We start from the raw sequence: 14,196 nt of genomic DNA, 5'->3' as shown, positions 1-14,196 counted from the left end.
TAAAGAGCTAGGTGAGTGAGTTGGGGCAGGCTTGACTGTAGATTCCAGAGCCTGCAACACCCTTGTGCACATGCACACACATGTGTGGCAGGTGCAGGAGTACCCAGCAGGCTTGGCACACCCCTACACTAGGACACACACACGTGTGTGTGTGTGTAACACCAGGTAGTGTGTCCCACAGGAAATCATCGGTACTCCTCTCACCCAGGCCCCAGCCTCTCTTACTCCCTGCACCCTAGATGTCTGCAGGATGCTCTCACACACACACACACCCTCTAGTCCTCTGCTCTTGCACCCCACCCAGCACTGACACTGCTGGCAATATCTCTCTCCTCTTTCAAGTCCTGGTCTCAGAGAGAAGGGGCTCCGTGGGGCAGCACTATTAGAGCCCCCCACTGTCAGCCCCTGCAGCCTGGACGATGGTTAAACCCACTTCCAGGAGTCTGGGAAAGTAGGAAATGTCAGTACCACCACCCCCATTGGTGAGGCTGGGATCCAGCCCTCTCCTGTAGGGCGGCACTCGTGTGCTCTTGCTGGCCGAAGGGGCTCAGCAGGATGCAGTGCTGGGCTCCTCGCCAGTGGTAAGTGCTCAGAGCTGTATATATATATTTTTAACATCTTTATTGGGGTATAATTGCTTTACAATGGTGTGTGAGTTTCTGCTTTATAACAAAGTGAATTAGTTATACATATACGTATGTTCCCATAGCTCTTCCCTCTTGCATCTCCCTCCCACCCCTCCAGGCGGTCACAAAGCACCGAGCTGATGTCCCTGTGCCATGCGGCTGCTTCCCACTAGCTATCTACCTTACGTTTGGTAGTGTATATACGTCCATGCCTCTCTCTCGCTTTGTCACAGCTCACCCTTCCCCCTCCCCATATCCTCAAGTCCGTTCTCCAGTAGATCTAGTCTGTCATACAGAGTGAAGTAAGTCAGAAAGAGAAAGACAAATACTGGATGCTAACACATACATATGGAATTTAAGAAAAAAAAATGTCATGAAGAACCTAGGGGTAAGACAGGAATAAAGACACAGACCTACTGGAGATCAGAGCTGTGTGCAGAGCCACAAGATGAACGCGGTGGCCGTCCTTGACAGTCATCTTTACTCAAATATTTGGGACCTCTACCACCATTTTTTTTTTTTTTTTTTTTTTTTCCTGTACGCGGGCCTCTCACTGCTGTGGCCTCTCCCGTTGCGGAACACAGGCTCCGGACACGCAGGCTCAGCGGCCATGGTTTACGGGCCCAGCCGCTCCGCGGCATGTGGGATCTTCCCGGACCGGGGCACGAACCCGCGTCCCCTGCATCGGCAGGCGGACTCTCAACCACTGCGCCACCAGGGAAGCCCTCTACCACCATTTTTAATGGAAACTAATGCAAACACGTTATGGAAAAGATTGCGAAATCTATATGAGCTTTCAGAGATAACAGGAGGGATTTCACAGGTATTTCATTCTTGAGACAAAGGCTTCAGGCTCTTCCCCAACTCAGTGCAGGTTCCCTCTCCACCCCGGTGGGGAAGTTTGGGCAACGTAAAGCGAATGCATTCTCCCTCTCTGTGTGATTGTTATTTTTATGAAGATTCATTGAGACTCTAAGACCCAGAGGAATACCTCCCTGATGGAGGAGGGATTCAGACTGATGATGGCAGACCAGATCCTCGGAATGTCTGAGCCAGAAGGGATGTTAAAGAAAAGTCAAGTCCCTTACTAACAGACAGAAAAGGTCCAGAAAGGACCTCTGTGACATGTCCAAGGTTACAGAGCCCCATCTCAAGGCTGTCAGGCCTACCTGCTTTGGAAGCAGTTCCAGCAACCACCTAGCATGCCCCGCCCCCCACCCTCCCCCTGCCAAGATCTAGAGCTGCAGCTCAGGGCACTCATACCCTCCGCAGGGGCAGTGACAGTCTTCTGTCCATCTGTCCATCCTTCCACAGGTGGTTCCAGAGCCAGCCAGACCCCAGAAAAGGTGCACACAAGTTGTCTACATCCAGCTTTTTGCACCACCTGCTTTCTGTTCCCTGCCCTTGGCAATGGCCTGGTCACATTCTTTCTACCCAGATGTTTTTGAAGTTGTTATAACCTGATTATTTTATATTAGTCACTAATTACAGTTTGTATCAGTCAGGGTCCTGGCAGGAAACAGAGGCACACTCAGAAAGGGCTCAACTGAAGAAAGTTTAATGGAGGGACTGTTTACAGAGGGCTGGTGAAGCACCCGTAGACTAAAAACTGCAGGAAGCCATTACCACCCACGGGTGCAGAAGGACAAGAAGAGGGCGTGACTGGAGCCCAGTGAGGGCCAGAGGCGTGAAAGAGGGGCCACCCAGCAGGAGAAACACAGCCTCTGGCAGAACTGCAGTGAGGAAAGGAGGGAGTGAGGGAGAAATGCCCCCCCCCCACCTCTCCTCCTGTCTTCTGCCGGGACCTCGCATTGGCCAAACCATCTGGAAGCCAGATGGCAAGGGAGCCCAGGTGAGGCCGTCCACAGAGGACATCCTCCCAGGTGGAGAAGCAGAGAAGAGAGGAGGGCAGCCGAGGGACACAGAATACCAGCACATGGCTAATTTCTTCCTTCCACTTATCTCCTCTGCCTGGGAAGTGCCACATCAACCATTTCTCAATGGTTCTTGAGTGCTGCTTGCTGAGTTTCGATTGGCTGAATATTACCTGTGGTCTGATTGGACCAAGCATCAGCCAAAAATGGCCAATCACAGGAGAATATGGAGTGAAATTGTCCTTGCAGTGAAGTCATGCGCTATGAGCTTTATTTTTCACAGCTCAACAAATTCTGCACGTGTAGTAGCCCCAAACCCCATGTCCTTCCTCTCAAAAATGCTGAAAATAGGCATTGCTTCCAGTTACATGGACAATGGGTGAAGTTTAAACGGGTGGGCTGAGTACATCACATTCTTGCTTTTTGTGATCTGGAAGGAGGCCCAGGGTCAGTAAGGCCCTGGCCCAGTCAAAGCTATGGGCTGGAGAACGAAATTGGGCCATTTGTAGAGACGTGGATGGATCTAGAGACTGTCGTACAGAATGAAGTAAGTCAGAAGGAGAAAAAAATATATCGTATATTAACGCATATATGTGGAACCTAGAAAAATGGTACAGATGCAGGACAGAAATAGAGACACAGATGTAGAGAGCAAACGTATGGACACCAAGGGGGGAAAGTCGCGGAGGGTGGTGGTGTGATGAATTGGGAGATTGGGATTGACATATATATACTAATATGTATAAAATGGATGACTAATAAGAACCTGCTGTATAAAAAATAAATAAAAATTTTTAAAAAGCTATGGGCTGGAGGCAGTTACTGGAGTTCATCTCATATGCCAATTGTAATCACTAGAGCAACGTGCTAACCAGGATCCTGAGGTTGCGTCCGGCCTCAGCAGTGCCGTGATCGGTTAGTGATGTCACGGACGGTAAGAGTGGTGGTGTGAGTGCCATCCTGGACCTAAGCAGTTGCCTAGCTTGGCTTTTGACAGAGCCTCTGGGACTTCCTCTGTCAGCCTGGGACTTCCCTCGCTCTCATCCGTCCCCCTTTCCCTCACCATGTTGGATCACGCTGAGTAAGTGCAGCCTAGGAATGCATCCAGCTGGCTCCACCTCAAACCCTCTAGCCAGCTGACCAAGGAACCTGATCGTGCTCTTCTCCATAGGCCACCACCCACGTGTATGTGACCATCGTGGACGAGAACGATAACGCGCCCACGTTCCAGCAGCCCCACTACGAGATCTTACTGGATGAGGGCCCGGACACAATCAATGCCAGCCTCGTCACCGTCCAGGCACTAGACCCGGATGAGGGGCCCAACGGCACAGTTACCTATGCCATCGTTGCCGGCAACATCATCGACACCTTTCACATCGACAGGCACACGGTCAGTGGCTGGTGGCGGGGTCCAGGAAGAGGGTCAGCTGGCCAAAGGGATTGGAGGGGAGCTCAGTGACATCATGGGGGTGGGAGCAGAGCAAAGATGGAGTCCGGGAGGAAACTGGGGGGGGCAGCCAGTACGGGAGGATGAAAAGGTTGGGTGGGGCCAGGGACTCCCTGTCATGGCCAGGATGTTAGGGCCAACCTCCCTCCTGGGGTGGTCAGAGGATGCCCCAGACCCACCATCTATTGATCCACCCTCGTCCCCTCTACTTATCCTGCAGGGAGTCATCTATGCTGCCAAGGAGCTGGACTACGAGATCAGCCATGGCCGCTACACCCTGATCGTCACCGCCACGGACCAGTGTCCCATCTTGTCCCATCGCCTCACCTCTACCACCACGGTGGGTGGGTGGGTAGATGGGACAGAGCCCCAACTTGGGGGTGGGGTAGGACAGGTCACAGAAAGGTCCTGTGGGGAAGCGGGGTTTCCAGGAGAAACGCCTAAATCCACGAGCCCTGTCCTGGTCTCAGCAACTCACCCAAACTTGCAGTGTGACTTTGAGGAGGTTACTGAACCTCTCTGCGTGGCTGCAGCTATCAGATAGATGATGACACCTGCCTTCCTCCCCTTCACGGGAAGGGCACAAACTCCAGTCAGACCGACAGGGGTTCATGTCCCTGATCTTCTACTTCCTAACTGTGTGACTCTGGGCAAGTCACTTAACCTCCCTGAGCTTCACTTTCCTCCTCTGTAAAGGGGGGGTAATAAAAAACTGTTTCAGGGTGTGGGAGGAGCAAACGAAACCAGAAAAACGATGACCATAGTACAGCAATAAACAGAAGTTCATAGCATTATTATTAATAATATTATTATGCCCATAGAGAGACTTTGACAATAACAATAGCTTATCCACATGAATAGCTTAAAAAGCCCTCCCACATCCGTTAACCAGTATGATTCTTCCATCATCCTATGAGGCAGGATTATCAGATCCAGTTTACAGATGAACAGGGCTGGCTGGGGTGCGGTCCTGACTAAGTTCGCTCATCATCTCAGGTGCTTGTGAACGTGAATGACATCAACGACAATGTGCCCACCTTCCCCAGAGACTACGAGGGACCATTTGATGTCACCGAGGGCCAACCAGGACCCAGAGTGTGGACCTTCCTGGCCCATGACCGGGACTCGGGCCCCAATGGGCAGGTGGAGTACAGCATCGTGGACGGAGACCCTCTGGGTGAGTGGGGCCTGAGCTGGGTGATGGGGGTGGCATGACCCAGCGGGCCTCTCCCCGACCCCACTCAGGAGCAGGATGAAAAAGGAGGTCTCAAGGCAATTAGCCCCACCATTGTGCGATGGGGCCTCAGTTTCCCCACCCATAAGATGATGAAAGTAATCTTCTCCCAGGAATATGGTGAGAACACTCTGAAATCTGGGAGCAGAGGCTGGTAGCCTTGGAAGGTCACAGACTCCTTTGAGATAGAAAACACCCCTGTGTCATACCCAGAGAAAAGGCTCCAGGCAAGAGGAAAGACGAGCATCCTTGCCCCAGACCTTCAGGACCCCCCAAATGCACACATGCAGGGAGCACCCAGATTCTTCTGCACATCTCATCATCCCTTAATAGCCTTCACAACTAGCCCGACTGTTCTCCTCAGTTGAAGAGCAGGGCTTGCCTGGCCAGAGCAATTTCTCAGGACAGTATTTACTCACTTTTGTAGAGCAGGAATCCCAAACTCAAGGCCTGCTGGGGCCATGCAGGGAGCACACATGGGAGAAAAGGTCTGGGCAAGAGAAGAGGGAGTGGCGGGGGCTGCAGCAGCCACAGCTCCGCTCTTGCCGATTGTGGTCAGGTTGAAATGCAGGCCCCGGGGTTGGGGCGGGGGAGCCCTTCCCATTTTTAAAAGAAATGCTGGAAATCCAAATCTTTGTGAAACATCCTGATTTTAATTGAGCACTCAATAAGTATGTATTGAGCATTTGCTGACCACATTCCAGGCGCTGAGGATACAGAATGGTAAAAAACAGATACAAATCCCTGCCCTTATAGAACATATGTTCCAGTTGGAAGATACAGGCCATGAACATAACTGGTTAAGCAGACGACTTAGTCTATTGGGAGGTGCTAAGCGCTACGGAGAAATATAAAGCCAGGAGATGGGGAATGCCAGGGTGAAGCCTGCAGTTTTAGAAAGACTGCTCAAGGAAGACCTGTGCAAGGAGGTGACATTTGAGCAAAGACCTGAAGGAGGTGAGGAATGGGTCATGTGGACATCCACGGAAGAGCATGACAGATAGAGGGAGCAGCAAGTGCAAAGGCCCTGAGGTTGGAGTGTGCCTGGCTTGTTCACAGAGGAGCAAAGCGGCCCAGTGGCTGGCATGAAGCCAGGCAAGGGGAAGAGTAAGAAGAGATGAGATCAGAGAGGTAATAGAGACAGATGTTGGGTCTTGTAGGCCATTATGAGGACTTGGCTTTTTCTCCGAGTAACATGGGAACCATAGGAGAGCTTTGAGCACAGGAGGGATGTGATTTGACTTAGATTTCAACAGGAGCACTCCATTTCCTGAGCTCAGACCAGACCATAGAGGTTAGGGAATGGCTGGTAGGAGCCTGTTGCAGTCACTGGGGCTAGAGATGGTGTAGCTGGGACCAGGGAAGCGGCGCTGGAGATCGTGAGAGTTCTGGTATATTTCACAGACGGCCAATAGGACATGCTGACTGATTGGATGTGAGATGTAACCTAAAGTCAAGGATGACACCAAGGTTTTGGCCTGAGCAGCCATGCTGTTAGCAGATGGGAAGACTGCAGCAGGAGCAGGAAAGGTGGGGCGATGGGGAGGAGGGTGAGGTTAGGTTTGAGATGTCAGATAGGCCTTGGATATACAAGCCAGGAGTTCAGGAGAGAGGTCTGCAGTGGAGAGATGTATTTGGGAGTAGTCACCCCAGAGATATTTAAAGGCATGAGATGAGAGGAGTGCACTGACACAGCAGGCAGAGGAGAGGCTATAGAACCTGGGATGAATTTTCAATTAAGAGGCTACAAACACAAACCCACTTCTGTAGGGCCCGACGTGGAGCCCCTGCTGTCCAGAGCTTGCGGTGGGCCACTCTGTTCTGACATGTCACCCTTTCATGTCCCAAAAGTCCTTTCCCTGGCCAAGCACTGTGCCTTCCTGCTCTGCCTTTCTCCTGTGCTCTTGTCACACACACGCCCAGCGGTTGTCTCATGTCACGGGAGCCCTGCTCCTGTTCGGTAGGATGCCAAAGTCTGCTTGACAGGTGGCTGCTGGGTGGGCAGCTGAGCCCCTCCCAGGAAGGGACCCTCTCTGCACCCGCCTCCAGGGTGCGGGGCTCACACTCATGCCCAGCAGACTGCAGACTGCTCCCTGCCACGGGCCTTTGCTGTCCTGAGCAGAACCTGCCAGGTTAAGTGCACACAGGATCGGGGCCAGCCTAGGGACTTGCGGCCTCACAGGGGCAGGCAGAGAGGCAGGCCCCTGGGGCAGTGAGAGGGGTCAGGAGTTTCCCCAGGCTGACCCGGCCTGGGGCTCCCTCCCCCTGGAAAGGAAGAGTAGACATTCACAGCCCAAAGGTAACTTGGGGATCACCAAGAACTGCCCCCGCTCCAGAGGAGATAAGCAGAGGCTGGGCGGGGTGAGGTGGGTGACCTAGTGCTGTGCTGCAGCGGCTCGCACAGGTCGCGACATCCACTCCCCACCTCTCTCCTCACCTCCGGGTTGTCTGACACCATGTTGGTAATTTGAAAAACTGACAAACACTATAAATCAGGGCTGTTTTCCTGGAAAGCCAGTTGAGCAACACCACGGGTGAAAGGATGTACTCCAAGCCACCCGGCTTCAAGGTCACCTTCCCACCTTCCCACTGCAGCCTGAACCTGGAGGGGGCTCCTGCTGGTGGGAAGACATCAGGGCTGCCTGGGCTCTTATAAGGCCCACTAAGCTGCGAGGAGGCACATGGTCGAAGAGCAGTTGGGAGGACTTCCCTGGTGGCGCAGTGGTTAGGAATCCGCCTGCCAATGCAGGGGACACGGGTTCGAGCCCCGGTCCGGGAAGATCCCACACGTCGCAGAGCGGCTAGGCCCGTGAGCCACAACTACTGAGCCTGTGCTCTAGAGCTCACATGCCACAACTACTGAAGCCTGCATGCCTAGAGCCCGTGCTGCACAACAAGAGAGGCCACTGCAATGAGAAGCCCGCGCACCGCAACGAAGAGTAGCTCCCGCTCAACACAACTAGAGAAAGCCCGCGCACAGCAGTGAAGACCCAACGCGGCCAAAAAAAAAAAAAAAAAAGAACGGTTGCGAAACAGGCCATGTCACTTGCGCCTCTCCCCCCTCTATCCTGGCCTTCTCAGAACCTCCAGCGGCCCTTTCTGGTCAGGTCCACTCATTGGACCCCTTTCTTACATCCTCATCTTCCATGTAAGCCCCCAGCTCCTTCACAGGGCTGCCTGGGCTCCCTTTCAGGATGCCCCTAATGATACAAAGAGCTGCCGTGGGTCCAGCGTACACGAGGTGAACTGGGGCTTGTCCAGTAGCAGCACAACCCTGCTGTGGTACCTCTTTATTAGCCCATTTTTCAAATGAGAACATCAAGGCGAGATTTAATCACATGCCCAAGGGCACATAGAGCGAAGTCAGCATTGCAGACCGGGATATGACTGATGGGAAGCCTCTGCTTTTGACCCTCTATCTCCAGAAGGAGTGGAGTGTTGGGGGGTTCAGGCCCCGGGGCAAGCTGCTGAGGAGGGCATTTTGCTGTCTGGGGGCCTTTGACCTGCCTACCTCCCCCACTGAGCTGACCTTGTGGGGGTCTAGCCTGGGCCCAGCCCCCAGCACCTCAGGCCTGCTCAGGCAGGCTGCCTTCGGAACCTCTTCCCTTCCATCAATGGGGTGGTTCGCTTTGGAGAGAAGGCAGCTGGCCATCTGCTCGCACGTGGCCAGGGGCTGAGACAGGGCTGGGAAACCCCTAGAAAGGGAATCCCCTGTTCTTTGGAGACCTTGGATGATCAGCTTCAGGAAATCCTGCTTCAAGTGGCTTCCGCCCCTCTAAGCAGGGTGTAGCCCATAGGACTGCTGGGAGCGGAAGGGCTGGTGGGAAATCCCAGCTGCAGGTGGGCCGCGGAGGGGCTGTTTCGGTAAATCAGAGCCGTAGGAGCTGGAGGCAGGGAGTTGTGAGGTAGGTAGAAGCAGGCAGAGAAAATTGTTGGGGAGCTCGGGCCTCTGTCCTTGCTGCACCCTTGCGTGCTGTGTCTCTCTGAGCGAGTCATTGCCCCACTCTAAGCCTTTTCCCCCAGATGCCGAAAGGGAAAGTGAAGGAAGTAACTTTCTCACTGTTCCCAGTTCCTGGGGGAGCGCAGAGAGGTGACCCCCTCTTCCTCACACTCTCCCCTCCTCCCTCGTTCATCCTCCCTCACTTTCCTCAGCCCCCTGAGCACTCCTGTCCAACTGGGACCCCACTGGCGCCCCTGTCATCCTGCCCCTCTGCTCTTCTCCTCCACCCCTACCTGTTCTTACCCCTCCCACCCTGGTCAGCTCTGAGTGGTAAGTCCCATGGATGTAGTGAGCTGAGATGCAGAGCCCTAGGTTCGAGTCTGGGTTCTACTGTTTACTTGCTATGGGGGTTCTAACAAGTCATCACCCTTCTCTCCCGTTTCGTTTTCCAAAGGACACGGGATGGTCTCTGAGGTCTCCTCCAGTTCAGAGCCTGAGAATCTGAGGTTCTTGCTCTAGACATCCTCAGACGTCTGGCCCCTCAGCCAGGCCAAGACAAGGATTGAAGCCAAAGGGCCAGCTGAGGGTCCTCAGCAACCTCAAAGAAAGGAAATCAGGTCCACCTAGGTGCCAAGGGATGGCCATAGGCCTGGGAGAGCCCTGGCTGCGCTCCATGTGGCTCCATTCAGGGCTGAATGGAGGGCAGTTGGGGGCTTCCCTGTCCCTAATCCCTCCCGCTCCGTCCTGCCCCGGTGCCTCACCACTAGCAAGGAGTCCCTTTGGGGTTAGCTTTGCCCTTCCCCAATATGCTGTTTTACAAGATGTGGTATCTGGAAAGGATCGCACCTGACAAAGCTTCCGACACCTTCGTTAATTGATTTCAGATCAATAGTGGTGACAAAGAGAGTGCTTGTGTAGAAAGGGAGCCCTCACTTTTTCGACATAACCGTCCTACCCAAGGTGGGTCCCTGGCCTGGCATCTCAGGCCCAGCAGGGCATGAGTGGGCCCCTGCCCGCTTGTACCCCTAGGAGTTATCTGTTCTCCTGCCTCCTGCACTTCCCAGCCCTCGGCAGGTCCCACGAGGGTCTGAAGCCGGGGGTGCTGGAAGGCCCACGCCCCAGCTGCCCCTGACCCTGGTGAGTAAGGCTCAGTAGAGGAAGCAGGGGAAGGCCTGGGCTCTCCACTACTCTTGGCCATCCTCAGCTGACCCTGGCTTCTCCTGGGTGACACCAGGGGAGTTTCTGATCTCTCCCGTGGAAGGGGTGCTGCGGGTCCGGAAGGATGTGGAGCTGGACCGGGAGACCATTGCCTTCTACAACCTGACCATCTGTGCTCGAGACAGGGGGGTTCCCCCGCTCAGCTCCACGGTGAGTCTGGGGACCCCATTCCACCGGCTTCACCTCCCTGCCCCCTGAACTCTCCATAGAGACTCCTATAAACGCTGCCGCCTTCGTGCCCATAGCAACCTCAGGCTGCTCTAAAGCCAGTGCAGGCCTCAGGGCCCCTACCAGACCTGCAAGTGCCTCGTGAGGCTCACCCGTGGAGGCTGGACCTGGCGCCTGGCAGCCTCCCTGGGGAGGCTGTGCTGTCAGCCAGGCCTCTGCACCTGTCACTGCCATTTCCAGCCCACCTCTGCCTCTATTTTTCCTCCTTCCCTCTTATCCTCGTTTTCATCCTCTTGCCTTTTTTGTTATCATTTTCTTGGGCTTCCTCTTTCTTGCCCACGACGAGCTGCACCTTTCCTTCCTCCATTACCACCGCTTTGCTGTCCCGCTCCACCTGCCTCCTTGCCTCTTCCTCGGCCGCCATGTCCACCATCCCGTTCTCTGCCTCCCCTCTCTCCTCCATCTCCCCCGCGCCCCCTTTTCTCCTGGTCCTTCTCCTTCACTTCCTCCTCTTCCCTGACGTGCCCCAGATGCTGGTGGGGATCCGGGTGCTGGACATCAACGACAACGACCCCGTGCTGCTGAACCTACCCATGAACATCACCATCAGCGAGAACATCCCCGTCTCCAGCTTCGTCACCCGTATCCTGGCCAGCGACGCTGACAGCGGGTGCAACGCCCTCCTCACCTTCAACATCACCGCGGGCAACCGAGAGCGGGCCTTCTCCATCAACGCCACGGTAGGGCTGGCTCTGACCCCAGGGAAGCCCCCAGGATTTTTCCTAAAAAACAGGACCCTGCCCCAGGGGCTTTTCTACTCTGCTGTCTGGGCTTCTGTTGGTTCCACTTCCTCCTCAAGTCTCTACCCTCCACTGGGATGTGGGGTCTCTGTGGGAAGCATGGAATCTAGGATTCCTAGGGGAGCCACTTCTGGGGTCCCTGTCACCCCAAGGCTTGTCGTGTGCAGGGATGGGACCAGAGCTTCGGTACCACTTGGTTTGTACCAAGATGCACAAGAAGTCCTCGCTCGACCTCTTGGAGTGTTACCGGCTGCTGTCGCCGTGGGGTCCTCAGAGGGACCGTCCCTTTCAGGCAGCACGACCTGGGCATTGGTGGGTCGCTCTTGCTCTGGCAAGGCCCTGCTGGTCCATTGTGGTCCTTCTAGACCGTATCTTTGGTGATTGAGGGAGATCGTTCATGGCCATTCCTACAGGCGGAGCAGTTGGGCCTCCGTGGGCCAGAGCCCAAAGTAGGGGACAGGTCATTGCTCAGCTCACCAGCCTCTGCATCCCAGACAGGGATCGTCACTGTGAACCGGCCCCTGGACCGCGAGCGGATCCCGGAATACAAGCTGACCATTTCCGTGAAGGACAACCCAGAGAATCCGCGCATAGCCAGGAGGGTAAGGCTGGAGGGCGCCGTGGGGAGCAGGGCCGGTGCTGGCTGTACCCAGGCGGCACGGCCCGCGGGTGAGAGGCACAGGTTTTGGCGTAAGCGAGGGCTGGGTTCAAATCCCACTTCTGCCTGTCAGTGGGTGTGTGGCTTTCGCAAGTTGTTGTCTCCCAGCCTCCGCTTTCTCTTCTGCCAAATGGAGACATACCTACCCCAGGATCGTGGAGAGGACTTGAAGGAGCCAATGTCTGTCAAGTCCTCGGCACAGTGCCTGGCATATGGCAAACGCTCAGTAAATACCAGCTATCGTCTCTTCTCCCCAAACCACAGATACTTGGGCACACACGACAGCAGTGTCAGGGGTGGCAGTCGGGGGGACACACGTACACAAGCACGTACTCTGGGGTTCTGAAAGGGTTGCGTTTTCCAGGTGGCTTTTCCCTCAAAAGCCAAAAGGTTGGCTCTCTTTACTAAGAGGAAGTGGGTATTGCAAAGCAAACAGTCCATTTGGGGGTAGGAATCAGCCCTCTTCCCAGCCCATGAGATGAGCCTAGGTCTGGCTCATCTCAGCTCTGCTTCTGACCAGTTGTATGGCTCAGCCCTTTCCGGGCCTCAGTTTCTGCATCTGTACAGGCCGAGGAGACTTCGGGCTGGAGGTGCAGGCCGCTGGCGTCTCTCATCCCGTGCTCCTCGCCTTCCTTCCTCCTCTCACGTCCTCCCTCCTTCTTTTCTCTCCCTCTGTCACTCCCCCGCCTCTGCCTGTCCTTTAGGAGGGCCTGGGTCATCCTGGAAAGCAGCAGCATTGGGTGGTGGGAACCCGGAAGCTTGGAGGCTGGTTGCCACTCTGCTGCCAACTTACCACGCGGCTGTGAATAGCCAGCCCCTCTCTGGGCCTTGGGTCCCCCACCTCTGCAGTGGAGAAGCATCCGGGGCACTGGGAGGTTCTAAGAGATAGGATAACTGTGGTTTTTGAAAGGGATGAAGTGCAGCACTGAGTGGAAGTTTGGATGAACTCTGACCAGGGCACCAGGCGAGCCAGGAGGGTCTGGAAACTAAGACTCATCTTCCTGGCTACAGTCCTTCCTTACCACGAGATGGAGCATGATTGAGTACCGTCCACCTCCCTTCCCCTGTGAACTTCACAACATCTCTGCGAGGGACTTAACATTCCCATTTGTCAGATTGGAAAACTGGGGCTCAGATAGAGGGAAAGATTTGCCCAAGACCACCCTGTGAGCTACTAGCAGAGCAGAGGCTTGAACCACAGGTCTCCGGACCCGTGGCGGGGGCTTTTCTATCATCTACCTCTCTGCTTTGACCCCCGCCCTCCTTCCAAGTCCTTCTCCCACTGGAGCGCTTTGCTAGAACGTGGCCCACAAGCTGTCCCCCCGCCGTCATGCCTCCCACAGGATTTTGACTTTCTGCTGATCTTCCTTGCGGATGAGAACGACAACCACCCCATCTTTACTGAGAGCACCTACCTGGCGGAGGTGATGGAGAATTCTCCTGCTGGTAGGTGCTGGGCCCACCTGGGGACTCCTGCTGCTTCCAGGAACCCCCTGGGCCCCAGATGCCTGAGGACCTCCCTTGTGCCTGGTGGAGGCCCAGCTGAGGCCTGGCTGAACACAGACCTGGCAAGTGCAGAAGGGTGTGGAGGGGAGAAAGAGGCACAGCTCCGAAGGGCTGGTGGGCCAGGGCTGCCAGGCCTCTTAGGGGCCACCAAAGAGGCCACAGGTCAGGTTGGATGTGGTCATTGGTCTCCAAGGCTGTCTGAGAACAGCCCCACTGCCCCTCCTCGAGGGGAGTTAAGGTGTAAGGACTACCCAGGAGGGGAATAAGCCTACTCCTCCCTGCTCCCTCCACTCCAGGAGCATAGGGCCCCCTAGAGGCTTCTGAAAGCTCAGGGAGCATCTGTAATCACAGGTGGGGTGCCGGGGCCCCTCATAGGTCAGTGTGGCCCTTTCCCCACACGCATGCGCTGACCAGCCTCACCTCCCTTCCAAGGGACAGAATCTCCCCTTCGCTGTCTCCCGGGGGAGCCCCTCACTCCTCCTCCAGCCTCCCCCGCAGCTTGGATTCTAAGTCGGAAAGGGATGAGCTGAGATACTCCTTGTCTCTGGCTGGGTGTCTCCGCTGAAGGAATTTGAAACTGCCTGTGCATGTGCTCACATGTGTGCAGTGCACGTCCACGTAAGGCATACACACACAGGCACATGGGTGCCCGCACAGTGCACTCCGTGTGCAAATATGCCCACCTGCAGAGGCAGACAAGTGCACAACCTGGGGACTCCCAG

General features: G+C 55.2%; 1 protein-coding gene across 1 annotated transcript in view; it reads left to right on the top strand.

Moving 5' to 3' along the window:
- Window positions 1-14,196, top strand: part of CDH23 (cadherin related 23) — a 392,970-nt gene that overhangs the window by 355,284 nt on the left and 23,490 nt on the right. Inside the window, 7 exon segments of the mRNA XM_060034829.1 lie at window positions 3,672-3,893; window positions 4,171-4,290; window positions 4,947-5,127; window positions 10,359-10,492; window positions 11,041-11,250; window positions 11,805-11,912; window positions 13,312-13,414. Of these exon segments, the coding sequence (XP_059890812.1) occupies window positions 3,672-3,893; window positions 4,171-4,290; window positions 4,947-5,127; window positions 10,359-10,492; window positions 11,041-11,250; window positions 11,805-11,912; window positions 13,312-13,414 (1,078 nt within the window).

Source organism: Delphinus delphis, chromosome 16 (assembly GCF_949987515.2).
Source record: "Delphinus delphis chromosome 16, mDelDel1.2, whole genome shotgun sequence".
In the NCBI taxonomy this organism is placed as follows: Eukaryota; Metazoa; Chordata; class Mammalia; order Artiodactyla; family Delphinidae; genus Delphinus; species Delphinus delphis.
The sequence above is the reverse complement of the archived record's forward strand: the minus strand, read 5'-3'. Positions and strand labels throughout refer to the sequence as shown.